Genomic DNA, 18,798 nt, shown 5'->3' with positions numbered 1-18,798 from the left:
ATAATGTCTTATCTAGTACTAGGTTGTCTTTAATTAATGTTACTTTTGTGTTGGGACTCAAACTGGTAATGATGTTGTGTTTTGAAAACTTTTATAATGTTTTGTTCTACTCTGTAGTTCGTTGAGAGAAATAGTTTAATGAAAGTTGCTTCACACTATTGATCTTCAGAAGTTTCTCTTCCACTGCGTATCTTTTTGGTCACCGAAATTATAACAGAGTGATCTTGAACAGTGGTATCAGAGCTATTACTCATCAGCGACGATGGCGTCAAGTAGCAGCAACTCTCAGGCAGGAGTTTCGGGACCAGCAGTGCCCATCTTCGATGGAGAAGACTATGATTTATGGTGCCTTATGATGAAGACTCTCTTCATATCACAAGAACTTTGGGAGCTAGTTGAAAAGGGATTTTCGGAGAAAGAAGAAGAAGCCAAGGTGAGAGAGAACAAGAAAAAAGATGCTAAGGCACTTTTCTTTATACAGCAAGCACTCTCTCGGCCTATCCTTGCTCACATAGCCTCAGCAAACACTACAAATGAGGCATGGACTACTTTGAAGAAGGTAGTTCAGGGAAATCCCAAGGTGGTGGCGGTCAAGCTCCAAACATTGAGGCAAGACTTCAAAAATCTCAGGATTAAGAACACTGAGACAATCCAAAACTATATTGCAAGGGTTTTGGAGCTATCAAACCAGATGAAAGGCTTGGGAGACACCATTCCTGAAGCCATGGTTGTTGGGAAGTTGCTAAGGAGCTTAGGATCCAAGTTTAATCACGTTGTTACCGCCATTGAAGAGTCCAAGGACCTCACGAAGCTCACAATGGAAGATGTGAGTGGCTCTCTAATAGCTCATGAAGCAAGGTTATTAAGGCAAGTTGATGATCAGGTTGAGAAAGAAGAGAAAGCCTTCAATGTTAGAAGTGAAGCAGTGGGAGTCAAAGACAGAGAGAAGTATGCATCTAAAGGTCGAGGAAGAGGTTTCTCTCGAGGGAGATTCCGAGGAAAGAGGAAGAGGACGATCAAGCGAGAATGGGCAGCAACAAGGAGAACAAAGGAGTTATAAAGGAAATGTGCAGTGTCATCTATGCAAGAAGTTTGGGCATATGAAGATGGATTGCTGGTATAGAGACAAACATGCAGAGAAAGAATCCACCTTGGTTGCTGAGGAGAAAGAAGCGAGCAACCTGTTCATGGCTGCATGTGAAGAAGAAGCGAGACCTACATCGGTGTGGTTGGTGGACAGTGGGTGTTCCAACCACATGACCGGTGCAAAGAAAATGTTTTCAAATCTTGATGAATCTCAGAAGATCAGTGTGAGGTTGGGTGATGACAAAGAGATGATGGTTCAAGGAAAAGGAACTATGACATTGGCTACCTCTGATGGAAGGATCAAACAGCTGCATGATGTACAATATGTTCCGGGCTTGGCACATAACCTTCAGAGTGTTGGTCAGTTGGTAAATTCTGGATACTCTGTGATATTTACAAGAAATGAGTGTTTGATCTACAATGCCAAGACAGGAGAAAGAATGGTAAAGATAATTAAGACAAGGAACAACATGTTCCCTCTCAATATCTCTGATGTTGGACTGGTTCATGTAGCTATGAATGGGAAGGAAAGCACAAGGTTGTGGTATCTTCGGTTGGGACATCTTCATTTTGAGTCACTAAGATGGATGAAAAGCAACGAGACGGTGCTGGGTCTCTCAAATATTAGCAAGCTGCATCATTGTGACACATGTGCTATGGAGAAGCAAGTGAGGAAACCGTTTCATTCAAAGGGAACTGGAAATGCTCTTACCCCGCTGCAGTTGATACACGCTGATATATGCGGACCAATGCAGACAAGCTCCCTTGGTAGCAACAAGTATTACTTGTTATTCGTGGATTATCACAGCAGAATGTGCCGGATATATTGTTTGAAACAAAAATCAGAGGCTTATGAAACATTTGTAATATTCAAACAAATGGTGGAGACACAATCAGGCTAGAAGATTAAGGTGCTGCGCACGGATAGAGGATGAGAATTCACAAGCAACGAATTCAATTTATTCTACAAAAGGTGTTGAATTATCAAGCAGCTCACGACCCCGTACTCACCACAGCAGAACGGCATCTCGGAGAGGAAGAACCGGACAATTATGAACATGGCCAGAGCGTTGATGAAGGAAAGAGGGATGCCAAATCAATTCTGGGGTGAAGCTGTAACCACCGTTGTTCATCTCATCAACTTGTCGCCCACCAGTGCTCTGAGGGATAAAACTCCGTATGAAGCTTGGCATGGTCACAAGCCCAAGGTGAGTAATCTTAGAGTGTTTGGGTGTATTGCTTACACTCTAATTCCCTCAAATAAACTGCAAAAATTAAACTCAAAGTCTGTGAGATGTGTATTCATAGGATATAGCTCAGATACTAAAGCATATCGATTGTTCAATGCTATGACATCTAAAGTTGTTATAAGTAGAGATGTAACCTTTAATGAAGGTGCAGGTTGGGATTGGCATTCTAAACTAAAGACCAAGACTTCACCATTGATAATTTATGAAGAGATTCCTGTGGACACAGATCTCTCAAAAGGTGAAGCCGCTGGACACAGATCTCTTAAAAGATGAAGCCGCTGGTTTAGAAGCTGGTTCAAATGGTGAAATCAGTGATGGTGTTTCAGCAGAATCAGAAAATGAAGGCCTAGAAGTTGACTTAGGTGATGAATCACCGGTGAAGAAAGTTAGACTGTTGAAGGACATATATGAGAGCTGTACATTTGCTCTAAATGTTTGTGATCCAACTTCATATGAAGAAGCTGTGAGGACAGAAGTATGGAGAGAAGCAATGAGGGAAGAACTAGACTCGATAGAAAGAAATGGGACTTGGGAATTGATGGAATCTCCACCTGACAAGAAGATTGTGCAACTGAAATGGGTATATAAGATGAAGTACCTCTCAGATGGGAAAATTCAGAGACACAAGGCTCGTTTAGTTGCCAAGGGCTATACTCAGCAGGCTGGTGTTGATTTTCATGAGATCTATGCACCAGTAGCTAGAATGGAGATGGTGCGTCTACTCCTTTGCCATTGCTGCACAATGAAGATGGCCAGTTTATCAGTTCGACATCAAATCTGCCTTATTGAATGGAGAAATACATGAGGAGGTGTATGTTGAACAACCAATTGGTTATGAGAAGGAAGGGGAAGAGAACAAGGTGTATAAACTGAGGAAAGCACTGTATGGTCTAAAACAAGCCCCTAGAGCTTGGTATTCGAAGATTGATTGTCATCTTCAAGGCAAGGGATTTATAAGGAGTGTGAATGAGCACACATTATATAAACAAAGTGATGAAAATAGTAACTTACTGTTGGTTAGCATTTATGTGGATGATATCATTTATTTGAGTTCATCCCAAGCAATGGTGGAAGTTTTTAAACAAGAGATGAAAGATTGCTTTGAAATGACAGACTTGGGGTTGCTGAATTACTTTCTAGGCTTGGAGGTGAAGCAAGCACAAGGAGAAATATTTGTTACTCAAAGGAGGTATGCAGAAGAAACATTGAAGCTGTTTATGATGAATCATTGTAATCTTGTCTGCATACCCATGAATTGTAGTGAAAAATTGCAAAGCAATGACGAATCTGGAGCTGTAGATTCGAAAGCTTATAGAAGCTTAATCGGGAGACTCTTGTATCTAACACACACTCGTCCCGACATATCATTCACTGTGAATTTGCTATCTAGGTTTGTTAGCAAAGCCTACCAGAATACATCTCGGAGCAGCGAAGCATCTACTAAGATACATATCTGGTACAAGTGATTATGGGATAAGATACACTGAAGTTGAAGACTGGAAACTGAGGGGTTTTAGCGACAGCGATTGGGGAGGATCAATTGACGACCGACGCAGCACTTCGGGGATGGTGTTTGATCTGGGTTCAGGTGTCATCTCATGGATCTCAAAGAAGCAGGAGGTGACTGCTTTATCCACAACTGAGGCCGAATACATCGCAGTACTGCTACTACGCTTGTTAGGGAATATGGTCAAAGAGGGTGCTGGAGGATTGTGGTGTGAAGAGTGAAGAAGCAATTGAAGTTTGGTGTGATAACCGGTCTGCTATAGAGATTGCAAAAAACCCGGCACACCATGGAAGAACAAAACATATAGACATCTGTTTCCATTTTATTCGAGGCTTAGTAGCTGATGGATCTATAGTGTTGAAGTATTGTAAAACTGGTAATCAGAAGGCGGACATCTTCACAAAAGCACTACCTGTTAAGAAGCACAATTATCTGAGAACTTTGATAGGAGTTGATGTTTTTTCAAACAGGGAAGGATGTTGCAAGTTACTTGAAAATGAGAATGGCGAAGTTGACGGGTCAACAATGGAAACGAAGGAAGATAAAGGAGATTTGAAAATGTTGACTTTTCCAAGCCTATGAGAATTGAGATCCTCCACTCAACCTTTAATGCACCAGACTTCTCCTGCCGTTTGCTGTGACCAATGAAAACTTGAAAAGGGATTTTCATTGTACTGACAATGAATTTTATATCACCTATAATGTCTTATCTAGTACTAGGTTGTCTTTAACTAATGTTACTTTTGTGTTGGGACTCAAACTGGTAATGATGCTGTGTTTTGAAAACTTTTATAATGTTTTGTTCTACTCTGTAGTTCGTTGAGAGAAATAGTTTAATGAAAGTTGCTTCACACTACTGATCTTCAGAAGTTTCTCTTCCACTGCGTATCTTTTTGGTCACCGAATTATAACAGAGCGATCCTGAACAATAAGAACTACTCAGATTCGACCATGAGCTTATTAAATTATTTCTCAAGCTATACAACTTGCAAAAAGGTGAAAGAATGAACATCTATATATATTCTATATAGACATTAATATTTTTCACAAAATCAAAATCATAATACTTTCGTATCACAAACATGAGAGTGAGCTCTAGCCAACACTTTACTAAATCTTCTTATTTTCAACCTCACATTTTGTTTCTCAAGATAGATCTTCTTGGTCTCAGACCATCCTTTGCTTGTGATAACCAAAGGATTCACCAAAACAGGGTCATGGCTATCATACTCTTTGGAGAGGGAACTCTCATGCTTTGTCAATTTGTATTCCATATACTTAAGGCCGAGCTTCTTTGCTGGCTCACCATAGTAGGCTTCAGCTGGCCAGTCGAGCCCAAGAGGTACAATTTGGATGAGGATGGAGCCAGATTGCATGAAGAGAAAGTGTGTCATGGCGGCGCCATGAACGGCGAGCATGGCTTGGGAGGAGCTAAGGGCAGTGTATATTTCTGAGAGTGGTGTGCTTCTTTTAGGGTTGAGGATTTGGACGTTAAAGCCTACTCGTTGGCATGCACGTATTACTTCTTTGAGGTTGAGGATGACCCTGGACTTGTTCCGGATGAAGATGGTAAGCTTTGGTTTTTGTTCTTGAGGGAGTGGGAGAGAGAGTGAGACTTGTGGCTGCATGAAATGGTTTGGGTTTGAAGGAGTGAGCCCTTGGTTTAAGAGAGCTTGAAAGTCATTGATTCCTTTGTTTTCTGCTTAAAACAAGATGCAACTTATCAGAACCATGAGGAATAAAAACTAAATATCTTCAATGCATGAAAACTGAAAATACTAGGGCTATGAAACCAAGAAACTGTTCAATTCCCATGGTTTGCAGTTGAATTCTTTTAACCAAAAACCTTAAAAAAGTAAAAATAAGTAGTAAATATCAGTTTTATTGCTTTTGTTGGCAAATATAAAAATTATTTATTCAATTAAATATAAATATAATTATAGCAATATGTACAAGAAAAAACACATGGTCTGGCAGATGACAGATATAACAAGAAACTGTGAAATCGAGAAAGGTAGTGCTTGACAAGTTAGTTTTAGAATTGACTATATATATTTAGGACAGCTATATCTATATATGAACCATTGGTTTTTAAAACCAAGCTTATACATACGTTTCACGGCTGGTTGGTAGTTTTCTGATAAATATTTCATAAATAAAAGCCTACCATACATGATGATTAATTCTAGATATTTGTGAACACCTTGTCCAAGCTGAATATCTTTGAATAGTAATCTCTTTAAAATTTATGCAAGTGACAGCTGCAACCCATATTTCCACATATGTTCGACTTGAATTAAATTTCTATAAGGTTCCATATATTTACTAATCTTGTGTTTTCTTATTGCTACTCTAATTAAATTTTAGCAAAAGGCTTGCTTCTTAAGTTGGTATTGGATGTTGATGCATTATAATAGTCCTGAGTATAATTAAATTTAGAAGGAGGACATCTTCTCAAGTTTCTTTGATCATTATCACAAGATAGGATTCGTAAAATATATTTTTTAATGTGTAATGTATATATATATATATATATTTTTTTGTGGCTCCATTGAGTTCCTTGAAAATTTGTTCAGATGTGTGTGACGTGATCCATCAAATAAAAAAAATCTTATTATACTATTGGTCAATCATCAACTAACTAGTTATGCTGTGATACCTTTACTTATTAGTATTTGACCTATAATCCACATGTATTTTTTAAATTTATAAATATTCAAAAAATTAATGTGGGCTTCTCATCCTATCATATTTAACTTTTGTGTTAAATGCTATATATATATATATATATATATATAATATTTTTGTATGTATTTAATATAAATTTTTCGCGCCTTAATATAATTTTTTTCACACATAAACCTATATATGTTATTATCAATTTTTCTCAAAAAAAAAAAAAGTTATTACCAATTGAAATTAAAAAAATAAAATAAAATTACCTTTAGGCATGAGATGTGGATCAATAGTAAGCTCGCCATGAATCTTCAAACCAACAATCAACTCAGAGAAGCAATGCACTCTTCTATCCCTCCTAAAATCCACAATCTCATAATTACTCATCTTCTCAACAACACTGCCATACTTAGTCATCCACCAAGAATGATACTCCAACACCACCAACACCACTTCCCCTTTAAACCTCTCCGTAGTTATATACAAAGGGATCAACCCATCATTGAACTCATGGTACACGTTCCCTGTGTAACCTCCGGTGGAAAACACCACACCGGGCACGGCATACACGACGTCACAAGCTGTGTGCGAGCTATCGCTTGGCGCTGGCCGAAGAGTGAGCTCATCGATGGTGTTCATAATTCCGGCTTCCCATTTCCTTGTGTATGGTCTAATGATTTCAGCACGTATTGAACTTTCAGGGTCTAGTCCTGGACCAGAGATTAAGATGGTGGACGTGTTGTGATCGGTTCTTATTTTTCCACGCATGTAGCACACGTCTGTTCGCTCATGGCTCCGGTCACAGCATAGAACTGTGTTGACATCGGTGATCGAGCCATCAATGAGAGATGAACATAGTGCAAGGTTGTTACTTTGTTTATGATGATCAGCTTGGAGGTTGTTTTTGGTTTCTTGATCAAGGTGGAGAAGTACTGTAAGAGGAGGAATTAATTGTAGGAGAATTAGATAGAGTTTGATTATATATGAATTATGTTTTCATATGCATGCATGGTATGGTTAGTTACTTACATGGAGGTGGGTGGGGAGAGATGAGGAGTCTTTGCATGGATGTGATTGTGTAGATGATAAGGAGAAACAAAGGGATGGAACGGAGGACATGGTGATGCTTGTGATGCTTAGGTTCTTGATCATCATGTTGGGAATTTGCAGGCTTTGTTCTGCTTTTTTGAGCCATTTTGTAGTTTAGCATGGAGAGATTGGAATGATGGAAAGGAAGGAAGGATGAATGAAATATAGGTTGGAGAGCCGTCTTGGAATGAGAGAATGATGAATAAGAAATTGGATTGAAACTTGGGAAGATGATATCAACTTTTGAACTACCATTTAAAGAAGTCAAATTATTGGGCTAATAAATTGTCAAGTAACTTAGTGATGGGAAAGGCGACCGTTTGGGTTTATTTTGCTGTGGACGCTAAAGAGATAGAATTATTAAAATTTCAAGTTTTATTTTATTTATTTATTTATTTTGACAAATACGAAAATTACATATACAATTAAAGATGTGCATATAACCGATAATTGAACGTCCGACTGTGAACCCTGACCCTCCGATACGGAATTGAAGTTATAACCTCACACCTGACAATTTTTCACAGTAAAATAATACTCTTGGATAATTTAAAACAATTTATAAAATATTTGTTATAATTTTATATAAATAAAATTTAAGGAAGGCACTAGTTGATAAATTGAAAAAAAATAGTGACTTGTGTGAAAATGTACAATGATTGATAATTAATTTTTAATATATTCATAAAATAATATTTAATTTAAATACTAGTATATAATTTTTTTCATAAAAGGTGAAAGGTGTATTTTAGGAGACATGTAAGACTAACAAAGAATTAAAAAAAAAGTCTATACAAAAAAATAATTTTTTTGATAATTTAAAAAATATGAAAAATATCTAGAAAATAAATAAGTAATTTTCTATTTAATATATTTACAAAAATAATTTTATTTATATAGTGCGTTTGTATATATATATGATTTTGAGGAATAAAGGAGAAAAATTAAGTAAGCTAACAATTTATAATAAAAATTACGATAAATGTATAGCACTTTTATAATAAGAACTTGTATATTTAATTTAATACATGAATAATTGGCTTTATTTTCCATGTGATTATTTTTTTCTATTATAGAGACTGTAAGACATCTTTATCCATCACTCTGTTCTACAGCACTGTCCCACACATTTTGTTTTTTCTTTATTTATTTTATTTTTTTAAATAGTTGAATATTGACAGCAAAACATATGCCCAAATCATTTAAAGTGGAAATTGCCAAAAACACCATCTAAGTTTGCTATATTGTCAAAAACACCCCGTTAGTTTTGCACTCCCCAAAAACCTCTTCCTTTTTAATTCCATGTTTTTCAACCCCCAAAGCATGTAACCGATGTCAACGGAGTGATTTTTCAAATTTTTATGGACGAAAATGCCCTTGCATGGGGAGTCGTGACAACGACCATTTCAGGTATGAGAGGAAGTTGGGGGTTCGTGATGGTAACCCCAAGAGAGGAATTTACTAGAGCCGTTTATTGAGTTTTTTCTCAACTCGCGTCTTCAGTTTTTCCATTTCCGAAGTTGTCTCCGAAGTTGTCTCTACCGGCAAAGCCTCTGTAATTGCAGCTTTTCCCTTTCCACAGGTATCTCGAAGGAGAAGTCCCGTGCAAGTAGTTGGCATTTAATCAGTTTGCAATCTAAGGTATTGAGTATGGTTTTATGATAACTATTCTGTTGCAAAGAAAGATTTTTCGGTTTCGTTTTGTGGTCCTGTTTTTGTTGGAAGATATTGAAGTCTGCAGGGGGATTTCTCGGCTGGGGTTTTGTTAGTCTGCAGGGCAATTTCTCGGCTAGGGTTTTGTGTTGTTTTGCGCTTTTCAGATCAGTATACACTATCGAAAATAGTTTTTTTCGATTGTTATGATTTATGTAATATTTATAATGTGCATTTCCCTTTCATTTGATATGGTTGCGGTTTTACAAATGAGGGTTTACGTTTAAGAAATGAGATGTTACAGTTTAAATTTTGTTGTCTCTGTTTAATTATTGTTGTCTCTGTTTAATAAACTAGGTATCTGTTTAACAATTGATATCTCTGTTTAAGAATTGAAGTTTACCGTTTAAAATATTATATTTCCGCTTAAACATTTGTCAATACTGCATGTTAAATGTGTTGTTATTATCGCGAGGGCTTGTTACTATGGTGGTCAACCTAGTTAATAGGGCGATGCTATTTGACACCTGTAGTGGAGACCTTAAGCGAATTGAAAGATAACATGACCCCTCGACACTTTGGGAGATCATCCAGAAGGACACCGTTTGCGACATTCACGGTGGAAGCTATATACCAAGAGGGCCCTTCTTGATTCTCTCTCGCAAAGGTACGATGGCCGCACTAATAAATTCGAGGATCGGGAAAAGCCTGCTTTGAGTTTCAGGGCCCTTAGGGATGTGGCCCTCATTCTTGAGTGCGCGTTGCGATGGCGGCACGATGCGTGTTTCGAAGAAGAAAAACCCGCTCATCGTTCAAAGTGAGGTATTTATCAAAAACCTACGAGAGACACAGAAACTCCATCAAGAGCACTCTTATGCAACTTGTTCGACAGAGGGGGGAAGAAGATAATTTTTTGTCAAACTCGATGGTGTACCTCGTAGATGCAGTCCTCTTCCCAAAATACATCATGCTCGGTTCCAAACTGGATCGTTGATTATGTCGATGATCTACCCGCCATAGGGCGATACGCATGGGCGCAGGTGACGCACAAGTGGCTGGTGGAGGACATTCCACACTGCACCGCTCGAGTGCAGAGATAGATACGTCGGGAAGAAGACCAACACGGGGATATATTAAGGGGTGCTCGGTCGCGCTTAACGTATGGTTTTACGAGCTGACCGAACGGGAAAGAAAATCCGTTTCGGCAAGATCCAAAGGATGCTGTGCTACGGTGAAATTAGTTACAGGAAGCAAGCGACGGTAGAAACCAGCTTGTCATCGCTCGAAGGAAAAGAGGTAATAAATCATGGACAATGTTTAACATAAGTCTTTAATGTTTAACCATTTTATTTAGCGTTTAACTTTATTATTTACAGTTTAAAATTTATTCACAAAGGTGTAAATATTTTGTTCTTCGTTTAAATATAGTCTATAATGTTTAATATATAAAAACTCTGTTTAAATATAGTTGTTATAGTTTAAACTGAATGATTTCGCTGAAATTGTTTGGTTTACATATGTTAGTTTCCTGAGCTAGTTCCGGCGAGTGCTGAAGAAGAAATATTTGTTGGGGCTAATCGACGGATGGATGTTATTGCTCCGAAACCACTTGCTCGGCGCGGGATGAGAGGGCGACTCTATCGTCGCGCACTCAGCGTTGTTCTCCTACTTCCGACCCCACCACTCGCACGCGCATTCCTCGACGTCGAGAAGCACTCCCCACCCCGCTAGATTGCAACAACCCCCTACCACAACAACGACGTCCCCAATTGTGGCGCCCCGAACATGGCAGTCCCTCTGACCGTGGCAGTCCCACCGACTACCTTAGGAGAAGATGTCACTACAACTCTTATGTAGCCGTTCCAGATATTGATGACCGAGTTTCCTCGGCTTGTCGCTCGTGTTGAGGTACTAGAAGGACGTTCACAATCGACTGCGTCATCCCTCCAAAGAAATGAACCACCCGGGACGGACGAGCCGTCGAAATTTGACGACGATGACATCATCGGGGTGCCCATTTTAAGGCGGCCACATTCGAAGAGACTTGCAAAAAAGAGGAGAACAATACTGCCTTTGTCTCCACCGCCGGCTGACGATGAAACAATAGCAACACCATCGGGTGGTCGATCTTTATCGAGTGCGTAGTCAGTAGATGACATGACCATGATGGTGAAGGACATCGTAGATGATGTGGTCGTTGCCGCGGTTGAGAAGATCGTTTACTCCCTTGTTAACGAAATCCCGACCGGTGGAACCCATACTGCGAGATTACGGCATCAAAGATGGATATAATCCCTGAAGAACAAGAACAAGCTAAGGGTGTGTCTCCCGGTTGATCTTTGCTGCAGTGGCCACGGCTTAGAAGATCGTTGAATCATGTGCCGTGGTGCGTGGCCGTGGCCGAGCGATACCGCATCGAGCGAGGGACACAATACCACAACAAAAAGAAGCATGTAAGGGTATATGCTGCGGTTGATGCTCTGTCGTCGTCCCCGCATCGAAGCCAGACACAATCCAACAACAACAACAACCATGTAAAGATGTGTCTGCGGTTGATGCTGCTGGTGCTGAACACCGTCAAGGCTCAACGACAGTACCCCATGAAGACCCCGATCGAGCAACGAGGGAGATGATCAAGGCCAATCAAAATTGGGACAAGACGGCTAGGCAAGTCTTCGTTCCGAAGAAGAAAAAAATGGGTTGACAATCGCGTCTTAACAAATACGAGCATGAGTTGATGAGGATCTTCCTTAAGCGCATGTATGGGACGGGTAAGTTTAAAGTTTTTATGATAGTATTTAAATGTTTATATGTTATCATTTAATTTATCTACTTAACATTTAATTATTTATAATATCATTTGAACATTGATAATATCATTTAAATATTTAGAATATGGTCTAATTATATCCATTATCGTTTAATCTCAAAGCATCGTCGTGTGCGGGAAAATGACTATTTGTCGACTCCCACAGGGACAAATTATACACTCTGCTTGAGGGTAAGGAGATGGTCACGAGATAATGTGATGGGACGCTTTTGTATGCATAATACAAAAAGTCGTGAAAGCAAAGTGTCATATCCCTACAAAATAGCGCCTCCATCACAGAGACCCAGGGCTCTGTTTATGTCAAAGCAGGACGACGCACATGAAATAACTATGGCTATGATTGGAGATACTGTGCACAGCTTGCATGAAGTTGAAATTGTCATCTTCCCGATAATAATGAATGGCCACTTCCATGTCGTCGTCCTTGACAATGACAAACAAGAATACATGCATTATTCTTCATGCGCAGGGTACGAAAAAGACGCGTTGGACATGGTAAGTTCTTTAATTATGTCCGATTGATAGTGTTTGTCATTTAATCGGTATCTTAATCTCAACTTGCATATCTTGACAGCGGAATCTATTCAACACGGCTGTCGATATGCAGTTCGGCGAGTCGGTGGCTGCAAAGTACCCACTCGTTTATGACATGGAAACCCCACGGCAAAAACAAGGAAGCGTCGATTGCGCCGTCTATGTCATGCGGTTTATCGAGCAATTACTTTGGGGTGAGAAGCTACGGCTACCGCAGACAGACGTTCCTTACTTGAGATTAAAGTATGTTACCCGCATACTTAAGGAGGGGAGGGCAGCCGGCGTCCATGAGAAAGGGCGGTCGTCCGAAGCGGGTTAAATTTTGATTTCGCAGAACATGACTTGTATATGTTAATGTCAATTTTGTTTTCGAATGTAAACCAGGATAAATTCAATTCATTGTTTTCATTTTCGAAGAACATAACTTGTATATGTCAATGTAAATTTTGTTTGTTTTCAATTGTAAAGTCAGACTAAATTCCATTCAAATTCAATTCATTGTTTAATTCTGAGTGTCATTATTTACATTTTCAGCTTTTAATTGTTTAACTTTACCATCTATCATTTTAAATATCGGTTTGAAACATTTAAAAATTACAGTTTCTCTGTTTAAAAATAACAACTGCTCTGTTTAAATAACCTGATAACACCGTAAAGAATAAGAGTTTAAATATGAAAAAAATTTCCAGATCAATTCGGATTGTTTCTCTTTAGAAAGTCGACTTATTTACAATGCCTAGTCGGTGACAGTTTCATTACAAGATCTACGATTGTGACCTGATCCATGGCAGCGGCTGCAATGTAACTCGCGGGCATCAAACGCTTGCGACTCGATCCTCTTTCGTCTAGGGACGCCCAGTTGCCTTCTCGTCACAGGCGGTCGTAAGCGAAGCTCACGATTTCCGTCGAAGGCACTCGTCTTTGTCGGGTATGGGGAATATAGCTTCCTTATACGCCAGTTTGTAATTATCGACGGTGAAGTAGCCGCTAATAAATCGATGAACATTGGTGTCTATCTGCATTATTGCAGTACAAGCATGTTTGCAAGGGATACCATAAACTTGCCACCTTCGACATGAACAAGTTCGATGGCAAGATCTACGAGTTGTCTGACCGGTCGATCACTTCGTAACGATCATCGACACAACGACCAACACGAAGATTTCGGCTATCCTCAACAATGATCTCTACCTTCGAATGTATGTCTGGGCATAAGTAGGGTCTCCCATTTGTTCAGCTTGCTCACGACGTGTTACATAACATGCGCATCAAGTTGAACCCGGCAAATAAGGTTAAACAAAGGCGATTGATGGTTAAATAATTCGTATACATGTTTAAACATTATTGTAAATAGTTAAACGAAAGGATTAATATTTAAAGTTGGACAAGTCTAATTAAACAAAGATGGAAAATGTTTAAAGGGTAACACTAAATGTTAAGTGTAAATCAACATTCGCAGACCTTATGGAGTCGACCATTTTCGTCACCGGTAAATGACGAGCTTCTTTGATCCAAGTATTGAACGACTCCGCAACATTTGAATACATCTCACCCCAATGATCACCTCTGAACAGATAATTCGACCAATGTGCCATATCCGATTTATTAATCAACTAGTGATAAGCTTCGGGTGATGTGGCCTGCAGTTCATTCACGGTATCATCGAAATCTTTAGCTGTGGATGCCCACGCAATGCGGAAGCATATAGACCAACACTCCTCCCTCAATGCCTTCCCAAGTCTGACATTGGCTTTCATAAAATTGGCCTCCAAATGTCGAAGAGAGTATGCATATATCGAAGAAGGGAAGACTCTCGCAATTGCGTTCACAAGGCCCTTAGACCTGTCCGACATGAAGGTAATTATCTCATGATAATCTCCCTCCTCGTATAAAACATCGCCTAACTTAGATATGAACCAAGTCCAATTGGCATCGGTCTCGTTGTCGACTATACCGAAGGCGACATGGAAAAAACCATTGTTTTCATCTTTCTCTGTGACACCCAGTAGTGTACCCCAATACTTTCCAAGGAGGTGGGTACCATCGAGAAATAGCAGCAGCCTACAAGCCCTCTTGAATCCCACAATACACGCCACGAAAGAAAAAGAATGCACGCTTTAAAAGCGATCACCGTCTCTTTTCCACGATCGCAACGCTGTCGGGATTTGTCTCAGCCACCTTATCCACATACCAAAGCAAACAGATCATAGTCGGAGATGTCACCTGCCGTCGAGGACCACCCGGGCATGCTCTTTTTCCCAACCAAGCTCGCTTGTATGGTATGTGGACACCATGTTCCCGCAACATGTCCTTCTGAATGTCGATGGCCTTGTACAAGGGCCGGTCCTTGAGCTTCTGAATCACTCGTGCGCTAACCCATTTTTTGGACGCTTTCGGATGTGACGCCGAACCTATGCCACCACCGCAAGTTTGTGACGGGTTGATTGTCTTGATTCTGAAAGTATTTTTATTATACTCTTTTGATGCATGAAGGCGCCAACGACAACCATCGGCGGCGCATTCCACAGTCACCCGATGTTTTTCGTTCTTTATGAATTTGAAGTCAAAATTCCGTTTGATTACATGATTTTGAAGTACATCCCTGAAATGTTCAACACCGTCAAAACGTTGTCCAATATCCAACGACAACATTTTAGAATGATCTGACGAGGAAGGAAGACATCCCACACCGTCAGGGTCACCATGGGGTTGAACGGGAGCACTCGCAGAATCTGAATTCCTGCCAACACTTCAGTCAAATGAAAAGATCAATATGTTAAGCGGAGAATATAATGTTTAAGTGATAATGCAAATATTTAAACGTTAACTTAAATACTTAAACAGTGACCAATTAACGTAAACGAATAGTACAAGATGTTAACCAGTGACTGACATACTTAAACAATAATGAACCCATACAACTGGATCAAATAAAAGAGAAGGAACTTACAACGAGAAAAATTGGTTTTATTAGGATTCGATAATGGCACATTGTTTGTCTCGACAACAAGATCAACTACAGCGCATTTGAAGATGGAGTGCACGTGACACATCCGCTGGAAGTCAACATCGTTTTCTATTGGACAAACCGTTTTATATCCATCTGGTGTGATAAACTTCACCCTGACAAGGAAAACTTCGAGACCCCATCGCTCACATATCTCAGCTAACACCAACTCCCAAGAAGTCTGAGCCGTGAACATTAGCACTTTTCCCTCCCCGTTGAATCTAGAAATACCATAAAAACTCTCCATAATATATCGGCCGAAAACCAAATCGTACAAAGCAAATGAAATGCAGAAAAAAAAGACGAAGAAGAAGAAGAAGAAGATATAAACAACAAACAGCAGTCAGATAGGCAAACAAAAAACTGCACAGTTGTATGCATAGAGGTTAGACTAGACGTGATGTGATTGGGCGGTATTTTTCCCTCCATCCCAAGGGCAAAAAGGGAAATATATGTCACTGTCGCGAGGAAGACATATTGTCATCGCTCGAATGAAAGTTCTCACCTCAACATGAGTCTCTGTTTAAACGTTAAGCTTTTTTATGTTTAAACAGATACCTATAGTGTTTAAAATAACGGTTAACTGTGTAACTAAAGTCTATATCATGTAAATAATATGTAAACCGTTTAAATATAGTGATTTAACTATTTTAAAATATATGTTATTGTTTAAATTGAATGCTTTCACTCACATCGCATTGAAGATGTGTATCTCTTGGGTCACTGTTTAAACATCTTTATGTATTTGCTTAAACACCGTTGTCATTGTTTAAAGAGTAAATCGATTATTGTTTAACTTTTTGTATTGTTTACAATGCCGTTCTTTATTTCTCAAATTGTTTTTACTGTCTTTGTTTAAATTTCACAAGTTATCACAAGGTGACACTCAAATAGGTTTGTTTGTTTAAAATGTTTAAACGTTTACAATGGAGAATCTGATTAAATATCATAAGTTCACACTCAAATAAGCTTGTTTCATTTAAAATAAAACATTTACAACATTTACAACATTTACAACGTCTTCTCGGACCTTGGACACTCGCGACTTGACCCTCGTTCGTCTATTAAGATTTCGGTTTGACTCACCAAGTGTCTGTACATTCAAATGCTCACGGCGGTTGCATAAGATGCGCATCAACTTGAACCTGCACAACGTAGAACGAAACACATTAAAATAGGTTAAGCAAACACATTCATGAAAACGTCTATTAATCAATGTGTGAAGGTCTGACTTAAGCGAAAATCCTGATAGTTAAACACATAAGGTAATATTTGTACACTGACGTAAGGTTCTTAAACGGTAACAAAAATTCTCAAGTGATAAATATCAATTCCGTCTTAAAGGATGTTTCCTGATCTTCCTCCCCTAGAGAATCCTCCGCAATCACGCAATAAGTGAAAACTTTCTTTTCTTACCCAAGTCGAAATGCCCGCTTAATTGCTTGCCGTCATCCACCGCTGGAGAATCCTCTGCATTCAAGCAATTATGCGGGAATTTTGACTTGGGTAAGAAAAGATAGTTTAACTTGTTGCGTGATTACGGCTGATTGATTCTCAAGATGAGGAGGATCACGAGACATCCTTTAAGATAGAGTTGATCTTCGAATTTTCGTCTGACTCCAGCGAATATCATACACAGGAAGCAGATGAGGAGGAGGAAGAGGAGGAGGAGGAGGAGAAGGATGAGGACGACGAGGAGTGGTGTGAAGTCCACAAGTAGGTTGACGCTTCATATCCGATAAAAAAGTGAAATGCACAGTGGACCGAGATTGACTGATAACAACGAACGGGTGTTCGGATATTTATGTTACCGTACACAAGAATTAATGCCGTCATTAATTCTTATGCACGGGATACCATAACCGTGCCACTTGCCACCTGCCACCTGCCAACACTTCAGTTCAAACGAAAAAGATCAATATTTTAAGCAGAGACTTTTAGAATTTACACGTTAATATGAATAGTTAAACAGTTAAAGATAAAGTTAAACGGAGACGACAATTATTAAACATATTTGTAATATATTTAAACAGATAATAGCAAATAGTTAAACAGTATTTAAAATATACAAATAGATAACCATAAACGAGAAGAACTTTACAATGAAATGAACTCATTTTCAGTAGGATTTGACAATGGCACATGGTCTGTCTCGACAACAAAATCGACTACAGCTCATTTGAAGATGGAGTGCACTTGTCATTACCACAAATGAGCTGCCATAATAAACACCCGCAGAATGGTCAAACTGATAGCAACGAAGAGATTCTCACTGTATTACGAAACCGACAGAACTGAAGTTGAACAAACCAAATGAAGAGAAATGAGGAGAAGAACAAGATGTAATGCAACTTCTAGGCATTGTCTATCAGAAACCAAGCAGAAAGCCCTTGAAAAGGTTGGACATGATGTGATTTGATGCTTTTTTTCCCTACCATTTTCAAGGGCAAAAATGGGATTTCACAACATGGACCCATTTGAAGTGAACGGTAGGGGGTAAAAGGGAAGTTAAACACTAACGGAAGGTCTGTCCGGGGTGTGTAAAAGTAGGAGGGGGTTTTTGGGAAGTTTTGAAAATTACGAGGGATGAACAATAATTTTCACTCATTTAAATAATAAATAAATAAAATAATCAAATGCGTAAATATGATTTACCAATTTTATATGGCCAAAAATAAATCTACTATAATTTCTAGTAGATACATGCGAACAACCCATCAATTTATATATATTATATTTAGAAAGGGTAAGCTCATGTGCACTGACTAAATACTTTGCTTTGGTGGTTAAGGTATTATAATGTGATGAAAGCATATGTATTGTATGGCTAATCAAAATCATATGGCCATTTTTTAATCTAAAAAAAAATTGGTAAATGATGCAATGAAGACTGGTATCTGGTCAGCAATGAATCAAAACAAGGTGTCAATTTTGCCTCATTCTTCAAAGAATCAGGCTATTTTTTTTTTTTTGTTTTGTTTTCTGCTGACAAATTACAAACTTAATACTTTTCTTTTGAGGTACCTTCCTTGATATTCATTCTAGAATGTAAAGTCTGTCCATAGTTTCAGTTTGAATTATTAATTTTTTTTTAATTTAATTTACAATGCACAGAATTTGTCTAATTTAAAGACTGGATTAGCAGTTGGTTTTAGACTTTCTGTGT

General features: G+C 38.8%; 2 protein-coding genes across 2 annotated transcripts; one reads left to right on the top strand and one right to left on the bottom strand.

Moving 5' to 3' along the window:
• The first annotated feature begins 262 nt into the window (after positions 1–262).
• LOC120265039 lies at positions 263–1,060 on the top strand. The gene has a single exon (XM_039272967.1). The coding sequence runs from the start codon at positions 263–265 to the stop codon at positions 1,058–1,060; it is 798 nt and encodes a 265-aa protein (XP_039128901.1).
• A 3,728-nt stretch (positions 1,061–4,788) lies between these two features.
• LOC120264683 (beta-1,2-xylosyltransferase XYXT1-like) lies at positions 4,789–7,816 on the bottom strand. Its single transcript, XM_039272508.1, has 3 exons — positions 7,549–7,816; positions 6,786–7,451; positions 4,789–5,542 (listed from the first exon to the last, which is right to left on the bottom strand). Exons 1-3 carry the CDS (start codon positions 7,727–7,729, stop codon positions 4,902–4,904), a joined length of 1,488 nt encoding a protein of 495 aa, XP_039128442.1. The 5' UTR covers positions 7,730–7,816; the 3' UTR covers positions 4,789–4,901.
• Positions 7,817–18,798: the final 10,982 nt, after the last annotated feature.

The sequence above is a fragment of the Dioscorea cayenensis genome, chromosome 7 (assembly GCF_009730915.1).
Source record: "Dioscorea cayenensis subsp. rotundata cultivar TDr96_F1 chromosome 7, TDr96_F1_v2_PseudoChromosome.rev07_lg8_w22 25.fasta, whole genome shotgun sequence".
NCBI classification, from domain to species: domain Eukaryota; kingdom Viridiplantae; phylum Streptophyta; class Magnoliopsida; order Dioscoreales; family Dioscoreaceae; genus Dioscorea; species Dioscorea cayenensis.
Note: the sequence above shows the minus strand (reverse complement) of the source record. Positions and strands in the feature narration are given on the sequence as shown.

Excerpts from the sequence above, each read along its gene's own strand:
- LOC120264683 (XM_039272508.1), bottom strand. The coding sequence starts at position 7,729 with ATGCTAAACTACAAAATGGCTCAAAAAAGCAGAACAAAGCCTGCAAAT. Across the intron at positions 7,452-7,548 it reads CTCTCCCCACCCACCTCCAT|TACTTCTCCACCTTGATCAA; the intron begins GTAAGTAACTAA and ends CTCCTCTTACAG. Across the intron at positions 5,543-6,785 it reads TCCACATCTCATGCCTAAAG|AAAACAAAGGAATCAATGAC; the intron begins GTAATTTTATTT and ends TGTTTTAAGCAG.
- LOC120265039 (XM_039272967.1), top strand. The coding sequence starts at position 263 with ATGGCGTCAAGTAGCAGCAACTCTCAGGCAGGAGTTTCGGGACCAGCA.